Genomic DNA, 18,343 nt, shown 5'->3' with positions numbered 1-18,343 from the left:
AGTTTTACTGCAATATTTGATTTGGAACTAATCAGAACAATTCACATTAGACTCATCATATCCCTGGCCAATAGGAACAAACCTCATACCTACTACTAGAATGGGTGATGTAATTAGGTCAAAGGTAGCCTGAAAAATGCAAATGCAGTTTTATTTAAAATAAAACCAGGACACTAACTGATTAATAAAATGTTTATTTCAAAAAATTAACAAAATCTACAAAGAAAATTGTTTGGAATAAAAATGACATATTCAAATATTTCCACATTTGGCTTTTCATCAGATATTCCACAGTTGATTGAATGATACAAAATAAACATTCAGTTTACATAATTTGGGCACAAACGTTTTAACATGTGGATTTTAGACAGCCACTATGCATATATTTTTGCATTTTGTAAAACTGGTATTTCTGAGAATGTGTGTAGTTATATAAATAGGCCTAATACATTACATCATGAGATATGCACATCTTATATGTTATTCAAACTGTACAATTACAAATGTAATTTACGATAAAAGTGCAGCATGTAGTTTCTGATAAAAAAATAAAAAAAACTTTTCTACCTATGATTGCATTTTTAATTTTCCCTGTTACATTCCACAAAACCTGTATCTTTGTTTCAATAAAGTTTGTACACAATTGTCTGCATTTTTGGCCCAGAAAAAAACATACATGTAAACAACTGGTTCCACAGATGTTCCACAGCATAATATAATTTTTTTTTTATAAACTCCACAATAGTTTGCCTGTAGAATACCATCATTGTAGTCTTAAAATAATTGTACTTTTTTATACAAAAAACTACATACAGCTCGCACTTTTAAATACAACATTACTGACCAATACTGTCAGGTGTAAGAACTAAAGGCATATCCATTGTGTGCTGAGGCGAGGCACACTTGAAGAAGGTCTCCTCAGAATCACATAGATCACCAGCCAGGAGCCAACCAGTTCAGGCCCTTCAGGGCCACTTCAAACCCCAGGAAACAAGCCTTGAAATATGAAACACATGGAGTTTAGAACCTGCCTCCGTCTACAATCACAGAGATAACCCTTTTTTAGAGGAAATTCGCTTGACTGTAGCATTAGCCATGATGATCAATAAATAAGCCAAGATCACAATATATTTGTACATTTCATGCATAATCAACATGCACTTAGTTCTTTAAGCATTTCTTATGCGTTATGGTTTGTAAATTATTGTTTTATTTTCATTAGGCTGTTGATTAATTTGACATTATTGTTTATTATTGATATTCTCCTTAATGTATTCTTACCATGTCATTGTTTTTTATATTATTGATTGAATGGACATCAGGGTTGTGCACAATTCAAATTGCAATTCTGCTTCCTGTTTGCTACCTCAATTGAAATGCAAGTGAAATTCAAGAATTAAATTGGAATTTAAGAGCCAGTTCCAATTCAATTCTGGAAATTTGCACAAGCCTGATGGACAATTTTGTTTATTATTGTTTTTTCTCTCATTTTCAGTGTGTCGCTTTGGACAAAGGCGTCTGCAAAATCCCATAACCATAACCATAATGTATCCATTTAAATATACTCTGAGTCACTGTTAATAAATGAAAGAATATAGAACAAACAGTAAACTACTATTTACCGCATTGGCAGGGAAAGCTCTCAGCATGACAGCAGTGAAGCCCTTGTAGAGCGCACGGGCTCCTTCCTCTCGTATTAATTCCTTGAGAACATCCATTAGTCCCCTGTAGCGTCCATCCGCAGCTGTACAATGCAAAGAGGTATCTTGACTTGACCCGACTACATAATGCATGGTCAAGTGTGCTCACAAGTGTGCAGAGTACTCGTTGTGTTGTGTCATAACCACCAGGGGGCAGTGTTGAACTTCAGACCCCACATCATTCCCACATTTTATTTTTTTTGACCTGAGAAACACCTCCTGAGATCATCATGTGGTCAGTTACTGCACACAGCTTGGAATTTGCTGATCAAAGGTTCCCGAAAGCAGGTTATCACTTATAGCCTACCTGTCTGGAAGTTGGACTTCAGCACATCTGGAGGGAGGGCAATCACCCAGTTCAAGATGCCTGCTGTTCCACCAGCCAGAATAATTTTGGGAGTACTGAGGTGGTGAACACTGAAGAAAACCAGGGAGTGAAATGTAATATATGATTATGATCACCCTAAAATAACTATACTAGCTTTCATTCATTATAGGTAGAAAATATAATGAAAATAAAGGTGTAAAAGTTTTTAGTTCTTTGGTGCATTTTAGTTGCTTTGGTGCATTTCTAGAATCATCATTGACGTTTGCACAACAGTTTGTGCATTTCACAATTAGTGCAAACTGCACCGCATTGATTACCTGTAAAAGCTTAGTTTATGCCAATGAAACATGTCAGTGCGATCAAAATGTCCTTACACCATCGTTTATGAACAAGATAGTCAATCTGCTTTGTCATGTCATCAATATGACAAAGCAGTTTGACTATAAGAATTTTCTAATGAATAATGCACAAGGAAGTACTATTTTCTGTGCGGCATAGCTATTTCAAGTTACAAATGAGTGTCTGTGTATGGGGCGGAGGGATTGATTGCAAGAGACTGGATATGTTTCAAAAATGTTACTGTACTCTACTGTTCGTACTGCAATTCGTTGGCACACAGTAGGTGGGTTTACATGGGTAGGTTTTTTGTCATTCCAATTAAACTATTCCGACTGAAAATTTCATGCCATCTGTTTACATGGGGTACATTATATTCCAATCAGGTGCTCTCAAGCACTCTAGAATGTGATCGGAATAGCTCTTGCTGCTTTACTTTTGCTTGAGAAGTTACAGCAGGCAACCCGATTGACCATATACATTTGGTATAAGAACGGAATACCCCGCCCCTTTCATTCCGATTAAAATTCTAATTGGATCGGTTTTATTCCGATCATATGTGTCATTTCTATTCATATTGAGCCATTATTCCGATTCTAATCGGAATAAAATCGTCCATGTAATCCCACCTAGTGTTACAGTAAGAAAACAAAGGATTTTACAGCATTGTGCAAAGGAGAAATTACTAATTTACAGTAAAACATAGGAAACACACTTTGGGCAGAGCTGCACCCCACTGTAAGCCAGATATACTGTACAGATACATCTTTCTATACATCCTGACATTCATGTCTGTCAGGCCACATATTTTTGTTCACATAAAACATGTTTGAAAGATTATGACAACTAGTTCAACACTTTTGAATGTAATGACTCAAACGATGAAATAAGGTCTGTTTGTTGCATTTACTGTTTGTTCGAAGCAATGAGAACTGCTATTATGATGTGAACAAGTGATAAGATAATAAGGAGTTGGAACAAGCCGTTTCAAGAATTTCAATTCTTGCCTGAGAATTGCACCAAAGTGACTAAGAAAAATGGTAAATAACATGATATGTAAGATACAGGAAGTCAAAATATAACCTACCTTTCACCTTCTGGCGTTAGTAGGCGTTTCACATACTCATAGGTCAAGAAATATAGACCATTGGAAGGCACATCTGAAGGAGGTAGAAAATACATAATTTAAAACTAGGTTATTCATTTATACACATGAACAGAGATCCCTCAAAATTGTTTTTATAATTAATGTTTGCTGAACAGGTAGTGGACAGAGGTCTGGAAGGCAATGTGCTTAATGATTTTAAAACCTGATGACCTTTTCAAACTGAATATTTTGGAATATTTGTAGCAGACAGATTGTTAGAAAACATACATCAGTCAGACATCTCTGACATACAAACAAACAACAACACAAACATGTCAAATGTCCACTATTGATACCTCTGATAAGAGTTAGTACTGTTCCTTTGTAAACACTGCGAATCCCCTGCTCCTTGTAAAGCCTGATTGCACAGTCCACAGGTCCAGCATACTTTAACTGACCAGAAGTGGACTGAACCTAAAAACAGTGAAAAAACAAAAAACAAATATATAAGTAAACATAAACATAAACACAAACACAAGTACTTCAATAAAGACAGAGGCAAATACACACATATTGCTCTGGGACATGACCCTGCTCATATTATATCACTGGATAGGTTGACCAATGCACTAAGCTATATTTATGCATAGTCTGTTAAATGTAACCATGTAAGAGTATCCCTTGCCTGAAGCAAACACTTTATTCTTTCTCCAGGTGCTACGATCACGGTGGTGAAGACTCCTCCCAACATACCAGACATAAAGATCTGAGCATACCTAGAGAGGGACAGCACAGACACAGGGAGGGGGGCGAGGACAGATGATGGCATTGTGTTGGTGATGCAGAAGGGGTGGGTGAAATGGAAGAGAGTGATAGGTGGACATGGGGGGCTTCAAACACACTGTTATTTTTAGACCTGCTGAAGCGCGTACTCTGGCCATCCCCCCCACTCATGTGTACACCATATACACAACACCATACCACACAGAGACAACAAATCTGTCCACCTGCTGTACCAAGCTGACCGCTGACTTGCGCTGAGAAAGCCCCCCCCCAAACCCACCCCTGCCTACTCACGTGTGAGGGATGTTGGGGTCAGACTGAAGCAGCTGCTTCCCCAGTCCGAAGCCAAAGAAGCTAATGGCCATCATCGGGGCAACGCCAGCCAGAGGGGCCCCCATGCCTCTGTAAAGACCCAGAATTCCCTGAAAATAGACAGAGACGGAGACAGGGATAGATAGATAGATAGATAGATAGATAGATAGATAGATAGATAGATAGATAAATAGATAGATAGATAGATAGATAGATAGATAAATAGATAGATAGATAGATAGATAGATAGATAGATAGATAGATAGATAAATGTAAGACATATCAATGTGGAATTTATTTAAATGGCAAGAAGTGAACTGAATTGTTCTTTAAGAGAAATACTACTGGTTTCACATCATCTGACTCACCTCTTTGGACACCGTCTTTCTAAAACAGTCATATGTTCCTGTGTAGAGCACATATTGGGTAGGGGAGGCTTTGGGTTGTGTTTGAAGGCGAACCTGTTCAGAAATTATTAGTTAGGAAAGGTTCTATGCATTACTTAAGGAGCCATTGCTTTTCACTATTTATAACAACAAAAATAATTAAATGGAACTTTACATGTTAGATGCCAGTTTACAAGTAGAAAATCATTTAGAGGTATTTTCTTCAATTGTCAGTCTAAGTAACAGCACTTTGACAAATATGACAAGACTCTAAGTAGGCCTACACAGACAATCTGCTTCACCTTGATAAGGAGGATCTTCTGGGATAGGGTGGACTGCCTCGTGTTTAATCTATTGTCTGCTATTCTTCAGATAAACTTGAGAGGGGTTGTCCCATACAGTAAAAAGTAAAGTGAGTTTCCAGTCCAATTCCAGTCCAATTTTTCACAGTACGTCGGGTCAAATAAAAGTACATTTTCTGCGTAAAGTAACGTGGAATGGCACGCCAAGTTATAAATAGACGTAACCCGTAACCGATCCGTTCACAATTGAATGGCAATGCCACCTTGAACTTGTGACTAAATCACAGGGCTACCTACATTAGCGATTTCCATTGTGTTGTACCCAAGCCTTTTACTATTTTACTCTACTCTGTCAAACAATACCTAGGCCTACCCTTGGCTATTCTAGTAGAAGCCTGACTGACACGTTGAGATTGCTGACGTTATAGCAGCTGTCATCGGACACTGACACTGACCACTCGACACTTCGTCTGACTCGACCGTTGCCTCAACTCCAGTTCATCTATTTTAAATATCTAGTTTGATTCCCTCATTTCGGACCGACTGTGGTAGACTACAACAGAGAACTTTATAGGCTACGACTGTAAATTATTTCTGGAGATTACACAGCTTTATTGTGACTGACAAGACCACAAGACTGTGCGCAAGCCAGTGTTGCAAGGTGTAAATGTGAGCAAATGCAATGTACAAAGTGGCCAAACGAGTTAGAAACGTGAGACATGGCGTCATTAAAAACCTAGTCTGATTCACAAGGGATTAGAGAGCAATCTGTCAGCAGGTGGATTTATCTAAGCACTTCGATGTCACGAACTCTTTCTGCATGATGCTGGACACTAAAGGTATTTTTTCAGAAGCCTATTGACCCATAATCGAAGGGCAGGTTTAGCCTGATTGTGTCCTGTATGATGCAGGGGACAATGAATGGACCTGTACGCCTTACACTCACCTTGCGGAATTAACACAATGTATGGATCTAGAGTTGTTGTAATTGTAGGTTTGACTGACAAATAACAAGCTATGCTGACAGCTGAATACAGTTATACTTTGAAGATACCTTGATCGTATCAAGTGGGTGTCCAGCAAATAAAAGGCACGCTCCGGCGACTCCACCTGCGACGAAGTTTTTCACCGGGGAAATCCTTCTCCCCGGCTCCGTCTCTCCCATCCTAGTCTTCCGATAGGAATGGGGTAAAAGACTCGATAGCAACTCACTATCGCTTCAGTCTCGGAAAGAAGAGTTTTCGGCTCGCCTTCTCAGACTTCCACCTGAGTGGCCTACTCCCAGTTCAACTCTTATAAATCTATTGCCACCGGACTTTTGACTCCTATTTGCTTAAGCTCGTGATTTGCAAGTTAATACTTTACTTCCTGTCACGCTGCACAGTAGCATCCTCTGTTGGCTACAGATATGTACTGCAGTTGAATCAACTGCAGAAAAAAGTTATGCCGCGTTTTTCATTGGTTTTTCGAAATCCTTTGCTTCTACAGGAATCAGCACAGTGGTACCATTGCCAAAGACCTAACATGATTTTTAAAACGTGGCTCATAAGAATTCCGCAGTAGCACAATCGGGTCCCATAGCTTTGATATATTTATTCCTAAGTGTTTTTCAAGTGCAATGAAGAATATGTCTGTCTCCACAGACTGAGTAGCCTAGCCTAGGAGCAGAAGAATTTCGCAAACGTACACTGATTAACCCAATAAGTGCTGGAGTGAGTAGTGTTTGCAAAATCTGTGGGGCACACAGCATGCTACAAAGTTACTTTAATTGTTCATTCAGAGGGGCACCTGAAGTCATCACATCTTAGAGCCTACACATCATTGAACGCCCTTCATACTGCTCAATTTCTATGGGGGTGTGACATTACAGTCGTCATACTGATATTCTTTCTCTTCAAATACAGGTTATTTGTTTTCTCATCTTATTTTGGTTAGCGTGAGTGGGTGGACATAATGCTGGATTCATGTCATGATTCAGTTTCAATATCAGGTGTTAATGGATTTAGCCTATTGTGAAATTCAAGCATCAGTGGCTTTTGATGCAGTAACAATGCCAACATAGGCTATGTGTCTCTTGTTAAAGGCATTACATCGTTAAGCATTAACTAGTGCTCAAAGATCAAAGAGTTAATTTCGCTGTCCATGGTCCTGAAAGTTTAACCTGCGCGCCGTGTGCGGCAAACCAGGTTACTATACCTTGCGTAGGTCCTGCTTCAGTGTTGCATAACTTTTACTTTGTAGAAGGAGACTAATAGCCTAAGTTAGTTAAGATTTCCACAAATCTGTTGGTCCACAGTTTATATTTTGGTCCAGGTGAAATTGATCATGGTTTCGTGATACATGTCAGAGAGAGAGAGAGAGCAAAACGCTACACGTTCCTTAGAAAAAGAATTCAGATAAAATGGCACATTTTTACTATAAAAACGTTATGCATTGATTTACAGGCGGAAGAACACAGCATTCGCAACAAGGTCACTCTTCCAATAAACGTGAGTGCGTGACTGATTTCAAAAGCTTGTATGTTTAATTGTAGCTTTACATGTTATGCTCTTATTACGCTGTCTTTGCAATGCAGGGAGAATAAATATTCCAAAGTTAACAAAGGAGCGTTTATTTCATGCAATGAAAAGCGGGGGAAAGAATGGCAGTCATTGAGGAGGTGGTAGTAGTACTTGATACTACCAGTGCCACCATCGACGCCCTATTTTCAGACGCGAAAGGATCTCATCTGAGAGTAGTTCTGTGCCCTGGGTCACATCCTCGTTGCTTTTCGCCGGGTGCAGCGCATCCTCTTCAATTCTCATACAGAGGTTGGATTCATAAGCCATACCAGGACTCCACAACCTGCCAAGAGCTATTTTACGCCTTTACGAAGAACATTTTACTGACTAGGGGAGCCTCAAAAGACCAGGACCGAAAGGACGCCATGGATGAGGAATATGATGTGATCGTTTTGGGCACTGGTCTTACGGTAAGGCACGGTCAACCATCGGGAACCAGTAGCCTGACCACTCTGGTTGATAGGAGGCATACGCTAAACTGACAACAGCAGTGTGTCATGGTTGGGTCTATGTTTTTCATTTAATATTGCATGGACACTCGCCCAAAGTGAAATTAAATTACAGTTTCAATTGTTGTGGTTTGTGCATTGTTACATAACATCAACAGTGCTGTTCTCAAATAATATGCGCATTTGATGACAAAGGCAAACATTTCCTCGTTTTGCGACATTTTTTTTATACAGACAATGGCTGTGACGATGACTTCATTGCTCTCAGTCACAGAAGGCATGTAATGACACAGTAACTCTAACAACGATAACACGACGGTCTGCTAGGCCATACTATGTAAAAAAAAACATTGACAGCAGCCTATGTCAGCATAATGTACGATGTTACACTGAACCCACAGTTGGTTAATGGGATGAAAATATTTATATAGTACCCTTTTCTCCTTCACAATAAAGATGCTACGTGGAGAGGCCTGGTAACACGCCCAGTACTTTCTACGTGGTCTGTCGTACGAGTAACCCAAGGAAATAGGACCACCATTGACAGCGAATAGTTGGCGAATGAAGTTACATTCTGATTATCTGGTGTTAATTCAGTAATATAGCGTCATTGCGCTGCAGTTACTGACCGATAGTGTTATGGGCACCAGTGGCAACCGACCTAACAAAACGCGGCACATTTTGCTCAGCTGAAGTCAATGAAACAGGTTTAAATGTTGTTTACCATTGAAAGCCTTGTGCGATGCGCAATGAATGGGCCTACACTAATCTTGCCAAGTTTTCCAGTGTCGAACAAGCAATCGAGCTGCATTAACTCGGCACCGAAATTACATAATAGCGGTAGCCATGGCATATGGATATCCTCCACCACCGGCCCTTACCCTAGACAACAGAATCTCAGCAATATTGGAATAACATTCTGGTTAAATAACGAGTCCTGCTCTAGGCACAACTGCTGTATTATCTTGTGTATTTATAGTAATGCGATGTAAACAGTGTGATTTGCGCGCTTCCGCGAGACTCATAGACCATTTTCATTTGCATGGGTGGGGTTCTGGCTAACCGAATATATCCCATGATGCACTGCTCTTCTACACTGTGGATGCGATTGATCGCAGTTTTGGGTGCGGGAGGTCATATGTGTCTGTTTTAGAAATGGCCAGTGTCACATTAATCTCGATTAGATTTTAGCTTCCTAGTGTCTAGAGGTTATAATGCAAAACTATGGCAGCTACATGCTTTGGAAAATCATGGAGTTGCCATGTTTAGACGCTGTTCCGTTGCAAAGTCCTGAAATAAATTCCACTTGTCTATCCTGACTGACCATAATATGATAGTGAAATATTTACGTGATATTACAATCATGAGTTGAACTTGAATTTGCATTAATCATTTATGTTTACCTTTAATTTGACAAAGCATAACATGTTTAAATCTGTTTTGCTATTGGGAGGGTCAGGCAATACAATGAACAGATTTAAATGATATGTTTTAAATTACATAGGAGTGCATCTTGTCTGGGATCATGTCCGTAAATGGCAAGAAGGTTCTACACATGGACAGGAACCCTTACTATGGGGGCGAGAGTTCCTCCATCACCCCTTTAGAGGAGGTAAGACCACCGTCACAGCACATCTTTTGCCAGACTGAAATAGTTCTCACAGGTGTCTTTTTCCTGATAAATGTAGCCTACTTTATTTAATTTATGAGAGCATCATATTGAAAAACATTTTGTGCTATTTGTCTGGTGACTAAGTGAGTGATGGCTAATGCCATAACTATTCTCTAGGTTATTACCCTGAGTGATTATGAAATAGGTTGTGAAAATGTGATTGTGAAAAATGTTCTCGATCTCCCCAGCTGTACAAGCGCTTTGGCCTTAGTGACAGCCCTCCTGAGTCTATGGGCCGAGGCAGGGATTGGAACGTGGACCTCATCCCCAAGTTCCTCATGGCCAATGGTAAGTCGTCAACACAGTGTGTGTGTGTGTGTTTGTGTGTGTGTGTGAGAGAGAGAGAAAAAAAAAAGAGAGAGAGAGAGATAGAGAGAGAGCTGTGTGTGACATATCACCCTCTGTTCACATGTGTATATGTCTCTCTAACCTGTAGGGCAGCTGGTAAAGATGCTGCTGTACACAGAGGTGACTCGCTACCTGGACTTCAAGGTGGTGGAAGGCAGCTTTGTCTACAAGGGAGGGAAGATCTACAAGGTGCCCTCCACCGAGACGGAGGCTCTGGCTTCCAGTGAGTATCTGTTTCAAAACATTTCAGAGATGATACATGTCAGACAGTTTCAGAGTTTTCAAGATTGTCTCATTGATTTGTATTTCCTTTAAGAAAAGTTAGTACCAGTTAGTTCATTTAGATGGCCAACAATAAACAGTAGAGAGTGTTTCTTCACCTAAAAACCTGATTTTTTTGTGATTGTAACTATTTTCTTCTCACTGCCAGACCTGATGGGCATGTTTGAGAAGAGAAGGTTCAGGAAGTTCCTCGTGTTTGTGGCTAACTTTGACGAGAACGACCCTAAGACCTTTGAGGGCGTTGATCCAAAGGCGACCTCTATGAGAGACGTCTACAAGAAGTTTGACCTTGGCCAGGATGTCATCGACTTCACGGGCCACGCCCTGGCTCTCTATAGGACAGATGAGTGAGTGCTGTGATAAAGTAAAGCTGACATGTCGTTATATTTTAATTTACAACTACAAACGGTTTATTTTAAAGCTACTGTAATGTTAATTGTTATTCTGTTCTAAGCTGCTTTGGATAAAAGCGTCTTCCAAGCAACCATAACCATAACCATATTAAATGCAAGGGATACGCCACCATTTGGAGAAATACACTCATTTTCCACCTCTCCTCGAGTTAAACAATTGAGTTTTACCTTTCTCCAGTTCACCCAGCCATTCTCTGAGTCAGGGATTCCCAAACTGTGGTACGCGTACCCCCGGTGGTACGCGAGCTGCCACTAGGGGGTACGCGAGATGAAAAGGGCAAGGAGTTAAAAATGATTAATTAATTAATACTCTAATTAATTCATAAATAATACATAATTTCGAATCGGGTTATAATGATATGGAAACGTGAAATTAAAGGAAATCATTTGTAAACTCTATAATAGGCTATGTTTTCATAAAAAAATAAGCTACACACAATGCACGTGATTTCCTGCGGGCAGCCAGAATATCTGGCGCGTTAGTTTCGTTGAAGAATAGGCTAGGTAGAAGGCTGCGTAAACATGGAAAACTGGCTAAAAACAGGGACACTGTCCAAAAGGCCTAATTAAAGCGATCGAAGAGGAGAAGCGAGAGAAACCGAGCAGGACACAGGTAACAATGGAATGGGGTGGGGGACAGACTAATGAAGGTGGAGATGGAGCGCAGGGGGATAAAAGAAAGAATGAGACAGAAAAGACTGAAGAAAACGAAAGTATGACTTCACGTGAATTGGGAGACAGACTGCCCAAAGCCACAGTGCGTGGTCTGCAGTGAGATGCTACCTAACCATTCTAATGTGGTTCTCCACACTGTTTTTTTTTAACGTGAGAGCTCATAGACCAGTTGCACATTTGGATTATGATATCATGTAGGGCGGCTAATTAAATAACAATGCCTGGAATGCGTTAATAGAATGTGTTACTTTTTGATGTGTTGGATGGTGGGGGTATGCGAGCCAAGTCAGGATGTAGAAGGTGGTCCGCAGGGAAAAAAGTTTGGGAACCGCTGCTCTGAGTAGATCATTCAATTGGATTAGACCATTAGCATCTCGCCTGCTAGCATCACGCTTAAAAGTGACTAGGTTTCCGTTAATTTTCCTATTTAAAACTTGTCTCTTCTCAAGTTCGAAAGTGTAATAAGACGGAAAATGAAATGTGCCGATTTTCTAGGCTGATTTGACATACGTGCGAACGTACCATGGGCGCAGCAGCACAATGATATCACGCAGCACCTGAAAATAGTCCCGGTAGGCTATAACTCGCAACGTTCCTTGATTATTACGCCGGAATGAGAGCATAGTTCATGTCTAGTATTATGTCAAATCAGCCTAGAAAATCGCCACGTTTCCTTTTCCATTAGTCCTATTACACTTTTTAACTTGAGAATCTTAGTCATTTTTCAGCGTGATGCTAGCGGGCGAGATGCTAATGGTCTAATCCGATTCAATGATCTATGCTAGGCTGTTTCTAAAAGTGGTATCGCCAGATTCAGAGAACGGCTGCATGAACTGGAGAAAGGTAAAACTCAATTGTTTAATGGGAGGGGAGGTGGAAAATGAGCGTATTTCCCCAAATGGTGGCGTATCCCTTTAACAAAGCCATTTAAAAGGTTTAGACACTTCTTGGTGTGTTTTACCTGATGCTAATGATGACTATATCTGCATCTGTGTTGTGTGCTTCTCTGTCAGCTACATGGATCAGCCTTGCCTGGAGACCATTAACCGCATTAAGCTGTACAGCGAGTCCCTTGCTCGCTATGGCAAGAGTCCCTATCTTTACCCCCTCTATGGGCTGGGAGAACTGCCTCAGGGATTCGCCCGGTGAGTGCTTCTCATTCCCAGTGGCTTCTATGCATAGATTATGGTCCGAAAGGTGGTGGTAGACCTTTCAACGCTTGTCAATATGTCATTTCTCATATAAAGTGTGACTTTTCATTGATAATAATGACACTTATACTGTATGTATTTATCTATTTTGTGCAGGTTAAGTGCGATTTATGGTGGCACATACATGCTGAACAAACCAGTGGATGAGATTGTGATGGAGAACGGCCGTGTGGTCGGTGTGAAGTCAGAGGGAGAGGTACATACACCATCTGTTTTTACTCCATTTCCTGTGACCTTTTTATTGATTGAGATGAGATGAGATCAATTCTTTTGATTTTGGGGGGGTAGGTCGCACGCTGCAAGCAGCTCATCTGTGACCCCAGCTACATCCCTGACCGCGTGCGGAAAGCAGGTCAGGTGATCAGGGTGATCTGTGTCCTGAGCCACCCCATCAAGAATACCAGCGATGCCAACTCCTGTCAGATCATCATTCCCCAGAATCAGGTCAACCGCAACTCCGGTGAGCGGCCAGGGTCACACCATGTCAACAGATTTAAAAGAGCTCAGTGCTTACACTCATTCATACTCAAGATGGTTCTTAATAAGTAACCATAACTAGCATGTTATTAAGGAAAACAATGAGAAATCCTCCAATGTATTCAGAGCCTTGTGTCATTCACAAAATAGGAATTAAAGTGACATGAATCAGAACATGAATAGAACATATTCCCAGGTTTACTTTGTAAAGAATAAGGAACTTTTAGTGTGTCAATATATACACAAAATATCCTTTTCTGATATTGATTAGAAGGATATACTCTAACATTGTGGCCAACCCTGAACCAACCCTGATATGGCATGAAGCTGTGTGGATCACATGCCTCTCTCTGATTCCCTGTGTGTGTGTGTGTGTGTGTCTCCCTGCCTGCAGACATCTATGTGTGTATGATCTCATATGCACACAACGTGGCTGCCCAGGGGAAGTACATCGCCATTGTCAGCACCACCGTGGAGACGAGTGAGCCCGAGGCTGAGATCGAGCCCGCCCTCGAACTACTGGAGCCCATCGACCAGAAGTCAGTAGTACTCCAGACTCTCCGCTCTATCTCCTCACCTACCGCTATACTGAACTTAAAATATAAACACTACACTACACTTGAAATGAATGCAAAGGTGAAGTGCTCACTGACATGGATTTGGATATGGAAAAAAAGAGAGACTATCATATACTGTAATATATACATTGTTTTTCCTATATAAACAAGACCACTGTGACATCTAATCTGCACATACTGTATGGTATACTGGGTATCAGTTGCTTTTGAACTTGCTTTGTGTATGCTTGTGTCTGCTGGCAGTCCGAGGTTACACAATTCAAAAACTAGGCCAGAGAGCAGTCAAGTGACACCCAGCAGGAACTCATTTGACATGCTGTGCCCTCTGATTGGTTGCGCAGGTTTGTGGCCATCAGCGACCTCTACGAGCCTTCAGACGACGGATCTGAGAGCCAGGTCAGTGATCACAATGACCAAACACTCAGACACACACATACACATACACATACGCACATACATATACACACACACACACACACACACACACACACACACAGACACAAGGCATAACACACATATACATATGAATCATTGCTCAGATAATTATGAAACATTTAGGAGGAAGGATAGCCTGGAGATTCCAGACCCAAATCTGAAACATTAAGGGTCTGGCCATGACTAATGTATTGGCCCAACTCGAGGGGCGGCACCAAGCATGCATTTGAAAATCTCACTGCACGCAATTGGATAACTACGACCAATGTTTACTGATTCGTTGCAGCGCTGTCGTCATCAGTTTAGCTCGCCTCTGGCCCGCCTATATCAGATGCACCGATGTGATTTGGTAGCCCACGATACAAGGGACATAAGTAATTGGCATCATTACTCATTGCCAGAGTGACTCACTGAGCAAATTCAAATTGTGCTCAAACCTTGGATTTCCAGGGTAAAGGAAGGAGGGAACTAAACCAGCCAGACCTTTAGGCAGTTTGGGTGTTACATGTTTTGAATGCTTCCATTATTCCTGAGGAAAACATTTTGCCCAGGAACACACACACACACACACACACACAAAGGTTGTCCTGACAGTAGCATAGCCTCATGTTCTTAATTCAGATTTGTGCACGGTTCTTTCCTCGCGACAGGTCTTCGCCTCCAGAGCGTACGACGCCACCACCCACTTCGAGACTACCTGCAATGACATCAAAGACATCTACAAGCGCATGACGGGCAGTGACTTTGACTTTGAGAACATGAAGCGCAAACAGAACGATGTGTTCGGCGAGGACGAGCAGTGAGCGGTGCCACAGTGTGTGGGTGTGTGTGTCAGTGGGGGAGGGGTGGGGGGTGAGGGGAGGGGAGGGGGGAGACATGGGTTTGGGGTAGAAAGGTGAGGAGTTGTGGAACAGCTTTGAACAACCCTAAACCCCTCACCTGTACCCCAAAACCCACATCTCACGCACACACACCTTTTCTCCCCCACAAACACCCTCCCCCTCTCTCTCTCTCTTGCTCTCTCTGTGCACACTCAGACACAGACACGTGTGTGTAGCCTTCTTTTTTTTTGTCCTCTTTTCTCCGACAACCCTTAACCCCACAACCCCCCAACCCTTCTTGCTGCACTCTCTATGCTGTATAGATTCTTCATTCTGTTTTTGGTTCCGTGTGGTTCTTTGGACATTCCTTGCTTTGTCCGGACACAGAACGTCCGTGACTCTGTGTGTGACTGTTTGGTGTCGTGGCTCCAGGCTTCTTTGGGGGGGAAAGGAGAGAGTCCGCTTCCATGACTTCTGTTTGCCTTTGGGTTGGTTTTTGTTTTTTCCTCCTTTTTCCATTTTTACCTGAGTGTTTGGTTGAGGCTGTTTCAGTAACTCACAGACCTGTGTCATGGTAGCTTTGCGTTGTTACATTGTTATATGCACACTTTTTTGTCTTATATACATACACAAAACAGAAACACACACACACACACACACCACACACACACGCACACACACAGACACTCTGAAATCCTTGGTGAAAGCACCTTGAAATCAGACTGCATCACATACGAGTTCAGTTATCAGTCAGGTATCTGACATAACAATCAAGCTTTGGAACACAAACACACTCATGCACACAACAGAATACAATGCCTTTCATATCATATGACGACCAATAATAAAAAAAAAAAGGACAGGACAGATGGCTGTGTCCAGCTCGAATGAAAGCGAGTAACAAAGGAGACTATTTCTACTGGCCACAGTCATAGCTCATACATATGCATGCTCATTTCCTGCTTGGGACACATTAATGACACTAGAGTGGATAGGACCTAAAATCATCTTCTCCTGATTCCATACATTCTCCACTTACATTCAAAAAAGACCCTGTTCACTGCTCCCAGGACTGTCAGCAAAGACATTATCAAGAGATACTTTGGTGATGTTTTTTGGCAAGTGTAGCACAAGACCTGTAACCACGACTGTGCCAGACAGTGAGGATTGGGACTGTAGAAATCTGTGGTTTCAGTTTAAGGACCACTGATTTTGTTTTTGATTTGTTTGAGAAATAGGCTATTTCTGTGCGCAGAGGTGGTTGCAGTGTGTCTCTTAGCGACAAAGAGTGTGTGTGAGTTTTTACCACACATGTTTATGAGAAGCAGGAGACTAACAGTGAAATAATAAGGGACAGTGGTATGTTGCCAAGGAAACTAAAGGGGAGAGAGTTTGAGGAAAAAAGAATATGTGTTTGATTGGGAGAAAGACAAGGTTGAGATGAAAAAAGAGTGAACCAGAGAGAGAAAGAGTGTGTTTGTGTGAAGGGAAATGACTGGATGTCTAGTGTGACATAATGACAAGCATCCTGTAAGAATAACTGTAACTTGATGACAGGTTAAAACATATTTCAGCTGAACCCAGCACATGAAAATGGACGCAATCTTATGATGTTTACGGAGTTGTGTTTACGGAGATGACGTTGCAAGTCGAGTGCGTGTTGACATGCCTTTTCAGATGTGTGCTGTGATTGGCTTAGGCCTTTCATGTCATCAACAGAATAAGTGTGATGTCACAGATGCCACTTTTCCCATCATCCTTTTCCCCTGACCCAAACTCAGCCCACCCTGCCCACCTCTCCTGAAGTTTAGGCTGTGAACTCCAACAACAACAGCAACAACATAAAACGTTCAGGAAATAATGAACTACAGATGGTACCTGTGCAAAAATGGAAGTGACTGTTGGAGTGGATGCTTGGCATCTCCTCCAGTCTCCCCTTTACAAAGGAAAATGCTTAATAGGACATTTTATCTCTTGCAGTCCGAGAGATTTCTGAAGATCTTACTAACGGTCATATCTCAAAGGGGAGTTGGCCGAGATGCCCCAATGTCGAGGTGCCAGACACCCCACTGCCACAGAATGCCACATGGGCAATCCAACCTGCCACAGACTTGCCCTCCCCTTACCATCACCATCCACTACCACATGCCCTCCTCCTCCTCTACCCTTTTCCTCTCTTACTTTCAGTAGAACTGATGTCATTTCTCATACCTGTGTTTCATCAAGTGTTCTTTTTTTCCTTCCCCTTCCTCCCTTCTCTCTTCTTAAAGCCCCTGCGTAGTGGTTTGGGGATTTACAATTTACATTTTATGTCTTAAAAACAAATGCTCTTATTTGAGTTTGTTCTATGTTTCTACTTGAATTACTATGATTATTTTTTTTGTTTGTTTTTACTGAAGTGAGACGTGAGACACTAATTATAGTGCATCAAAATGAAGTCATTCCTACCCATTGACCATTAGCATCGATTCATCTCTATGCCTAAAAGGAACTACCAATAGCAGTTAGAGATTGTTATGCTTTTGGAGGGGTTGTGTTTAGGTTGAATGATAGTAATGATTACTAACATGTTTAATGTCGAGTAGAGTCTGTACTGAAGCCTTTGCTCCATGAAATAGCCTATCGTCTGAGAAATGTTGCAAAGCTTTCCCATAGCGTGCAGCTTGGGGGGTGCAACAAGGGTGGGGTAGTCCACAACCCCCTGACTACCTCCAATAACACGATCATTCACTTACAAGTCTGGTAAAACACCCATTTACACCCCACTAAAGAAACGCTAACCACACTCTGAATTATGGGGCATGACAATTTGAAAGCATTGAGTTGCAGAGGGACCACATCCAAGTGGAGTATCTTTGTGATATCAGTGACTGGTGAGACTGGAACTTATTTAAGGTTTTAATTAACATTTCAGATTTTGATCCATCCTTACGTTCATATCGCTATTGTTTACCCTATGCTTTTATTTATTTAATTTAAGTATGAAAAATGTTTTATATTTCAAATTTTTGTGCCATGTCATTTGGTTGAGATTGATGTGCAGAGACAACACAACCTATCCTTAAAACTTTCCCAACCATTATGGACTGATGACTAGATGGCTCATGGTTCTGGCTAGAACACTACGGTATGTGAACAGTACCTAATGTCCTGTACAACAAAGTACATCAAACAGAAATATGAAAAT

General features: G+C 41.3%; 2 protein-coding genes across 2 annotated transcripts; one reads left to right on the top strand and one right to left on the bottom strand.

Moving 5' to 3' along the window:
• Window positions 1–257: 257 nt before the first annotated feature.
• Window positions 258–6,551, bottom strand: LOC143114567 (mitochondrial carnitine/acylcarnitine carrier protein). Its single transcript, XM_076276234.1, has 9 exons — window positions 6,289–6,551; window positions 4,915–5,007; window positions 4,529–4,656; window positions 4,137–4,227; window positions 3,808–3,925; window positions 3,452–3,524; window positions 2,008–2,117; window positions 1,623–1,744; window positions 258–996 (listed from the first exon to the last, which is right to left on the bottom strand). The coding sequence occupies exons 1-9, from the start codon at window positions 6,397–6,399 to the stop codon at window positions 934–936; spliced, it is 909 nt and encodes a 302-aa protein (XP_076132349.1). The 5' UTR covers window positions 6,400–6,551; the 3' UTR covers window positions 258–933.
• A 1,467-nt stretch (window positions 6,552–8,018) lies between these two features.
• Window positions 8,019–18,343, top strand: LOC143114152 (rab GDP dissociation inhibitor alpha). Its single transcript, XM_076275632.1, has 11 exons — window positions 8,019–8,205; window positions 9,749–9,856; window positions 10,105–10,204; window positions 10,353–10,487; window positions 10,695–10,893; window positions 12,648–12,779; window positions 12,942–13,041; window positions 13,134–13,305; window positions 13,717–13,861; window positions 14,242–14,296; window positions 14,986–18,343. Exons 1-11 carry the CDS (start codon window positions 8,161–8,163, stop codon window positions 15,136–15,138), a joined length of 1,344 nt encoding a protein of 447 aa, XP_076131747.1. The 5' UTR covers window positions 8,019–8,160; the 3' UTR covers window positions 15,139–18,343.

This window comes from Alosa pseudoharengus, unplaced genomic scaffold, assembly GCF_046254945.1.
Source record: "Alosa pseudoharengus isolate Yale_2024_CS ecotype anadromous, Long Island Sound unplaced genomic scaffold, YU_APseudo_1.1 YU_APseudo_1.1_scf_9, whole genome shotgun sequence".
Taxonomy (NCBI): Eukaryota; Metazoa; Chordata; class Actinopteri; order Clupeiformes; family Clupeidae; genus Alosa; species Alosa pseudoharengus.
Note: the sequence above shows the minus strand (reverse complement) of the source record. Positions and strands in the feature narration are given on the sequence as shown.

What these genes read in the sequence shown, in the direction of transcription:
- LOC143114567 (XM_076276234.1), bottom strand. Translation starts at nt 6,399, where the DNA reads ATGGGAGAGACGGAGCCGGGGAGAAGGATTTCCCCGGTGAAAAACTTC. An exon ending in GAATAAAGTGTTTGCTTCAG is followed by an intron (nt 3,926 to 4,136) that starts GCAAGGGATACT and finishes CACTGTTTTTAG; the next exon opens with GTTCAGTCCACTTCTGGTCA. An exon ending in AGTACTAACTCTTATCAGAG is followed by an intron (nt 3,525 to 3,807) that starts GTATCAATAGTG and finishes TACCTCCTTCAG; the next exon opens with ATGTGCCTTCCAATGGTCTA.
- LOC143114152 (XM_076275632.1), top strand. Translation starts at nt 8,161, where the DNA reads ATGGATGAGGAATATGATGTGATCGTTTTGGGCACTGGTCTTACG. An exon ending in GCTCTCTATAGGACAGATGA is followed by an intron (nt 10,894 to 12,647) that starts GTGAGTGCTGTG and finishes CTTCTCTGTCAG; the next exon opens with CTACATGGATCAGCCTTGCC. An exon ending in ACGACGGATCTGAGAGCCAG is followed by an intron (nt 14,297 to 14,985) that starts GTCAGTGATCAC and finishes TCCTCGCGACAG; the next exon opens with GTCTTCGCCTCCAGAGCGTA.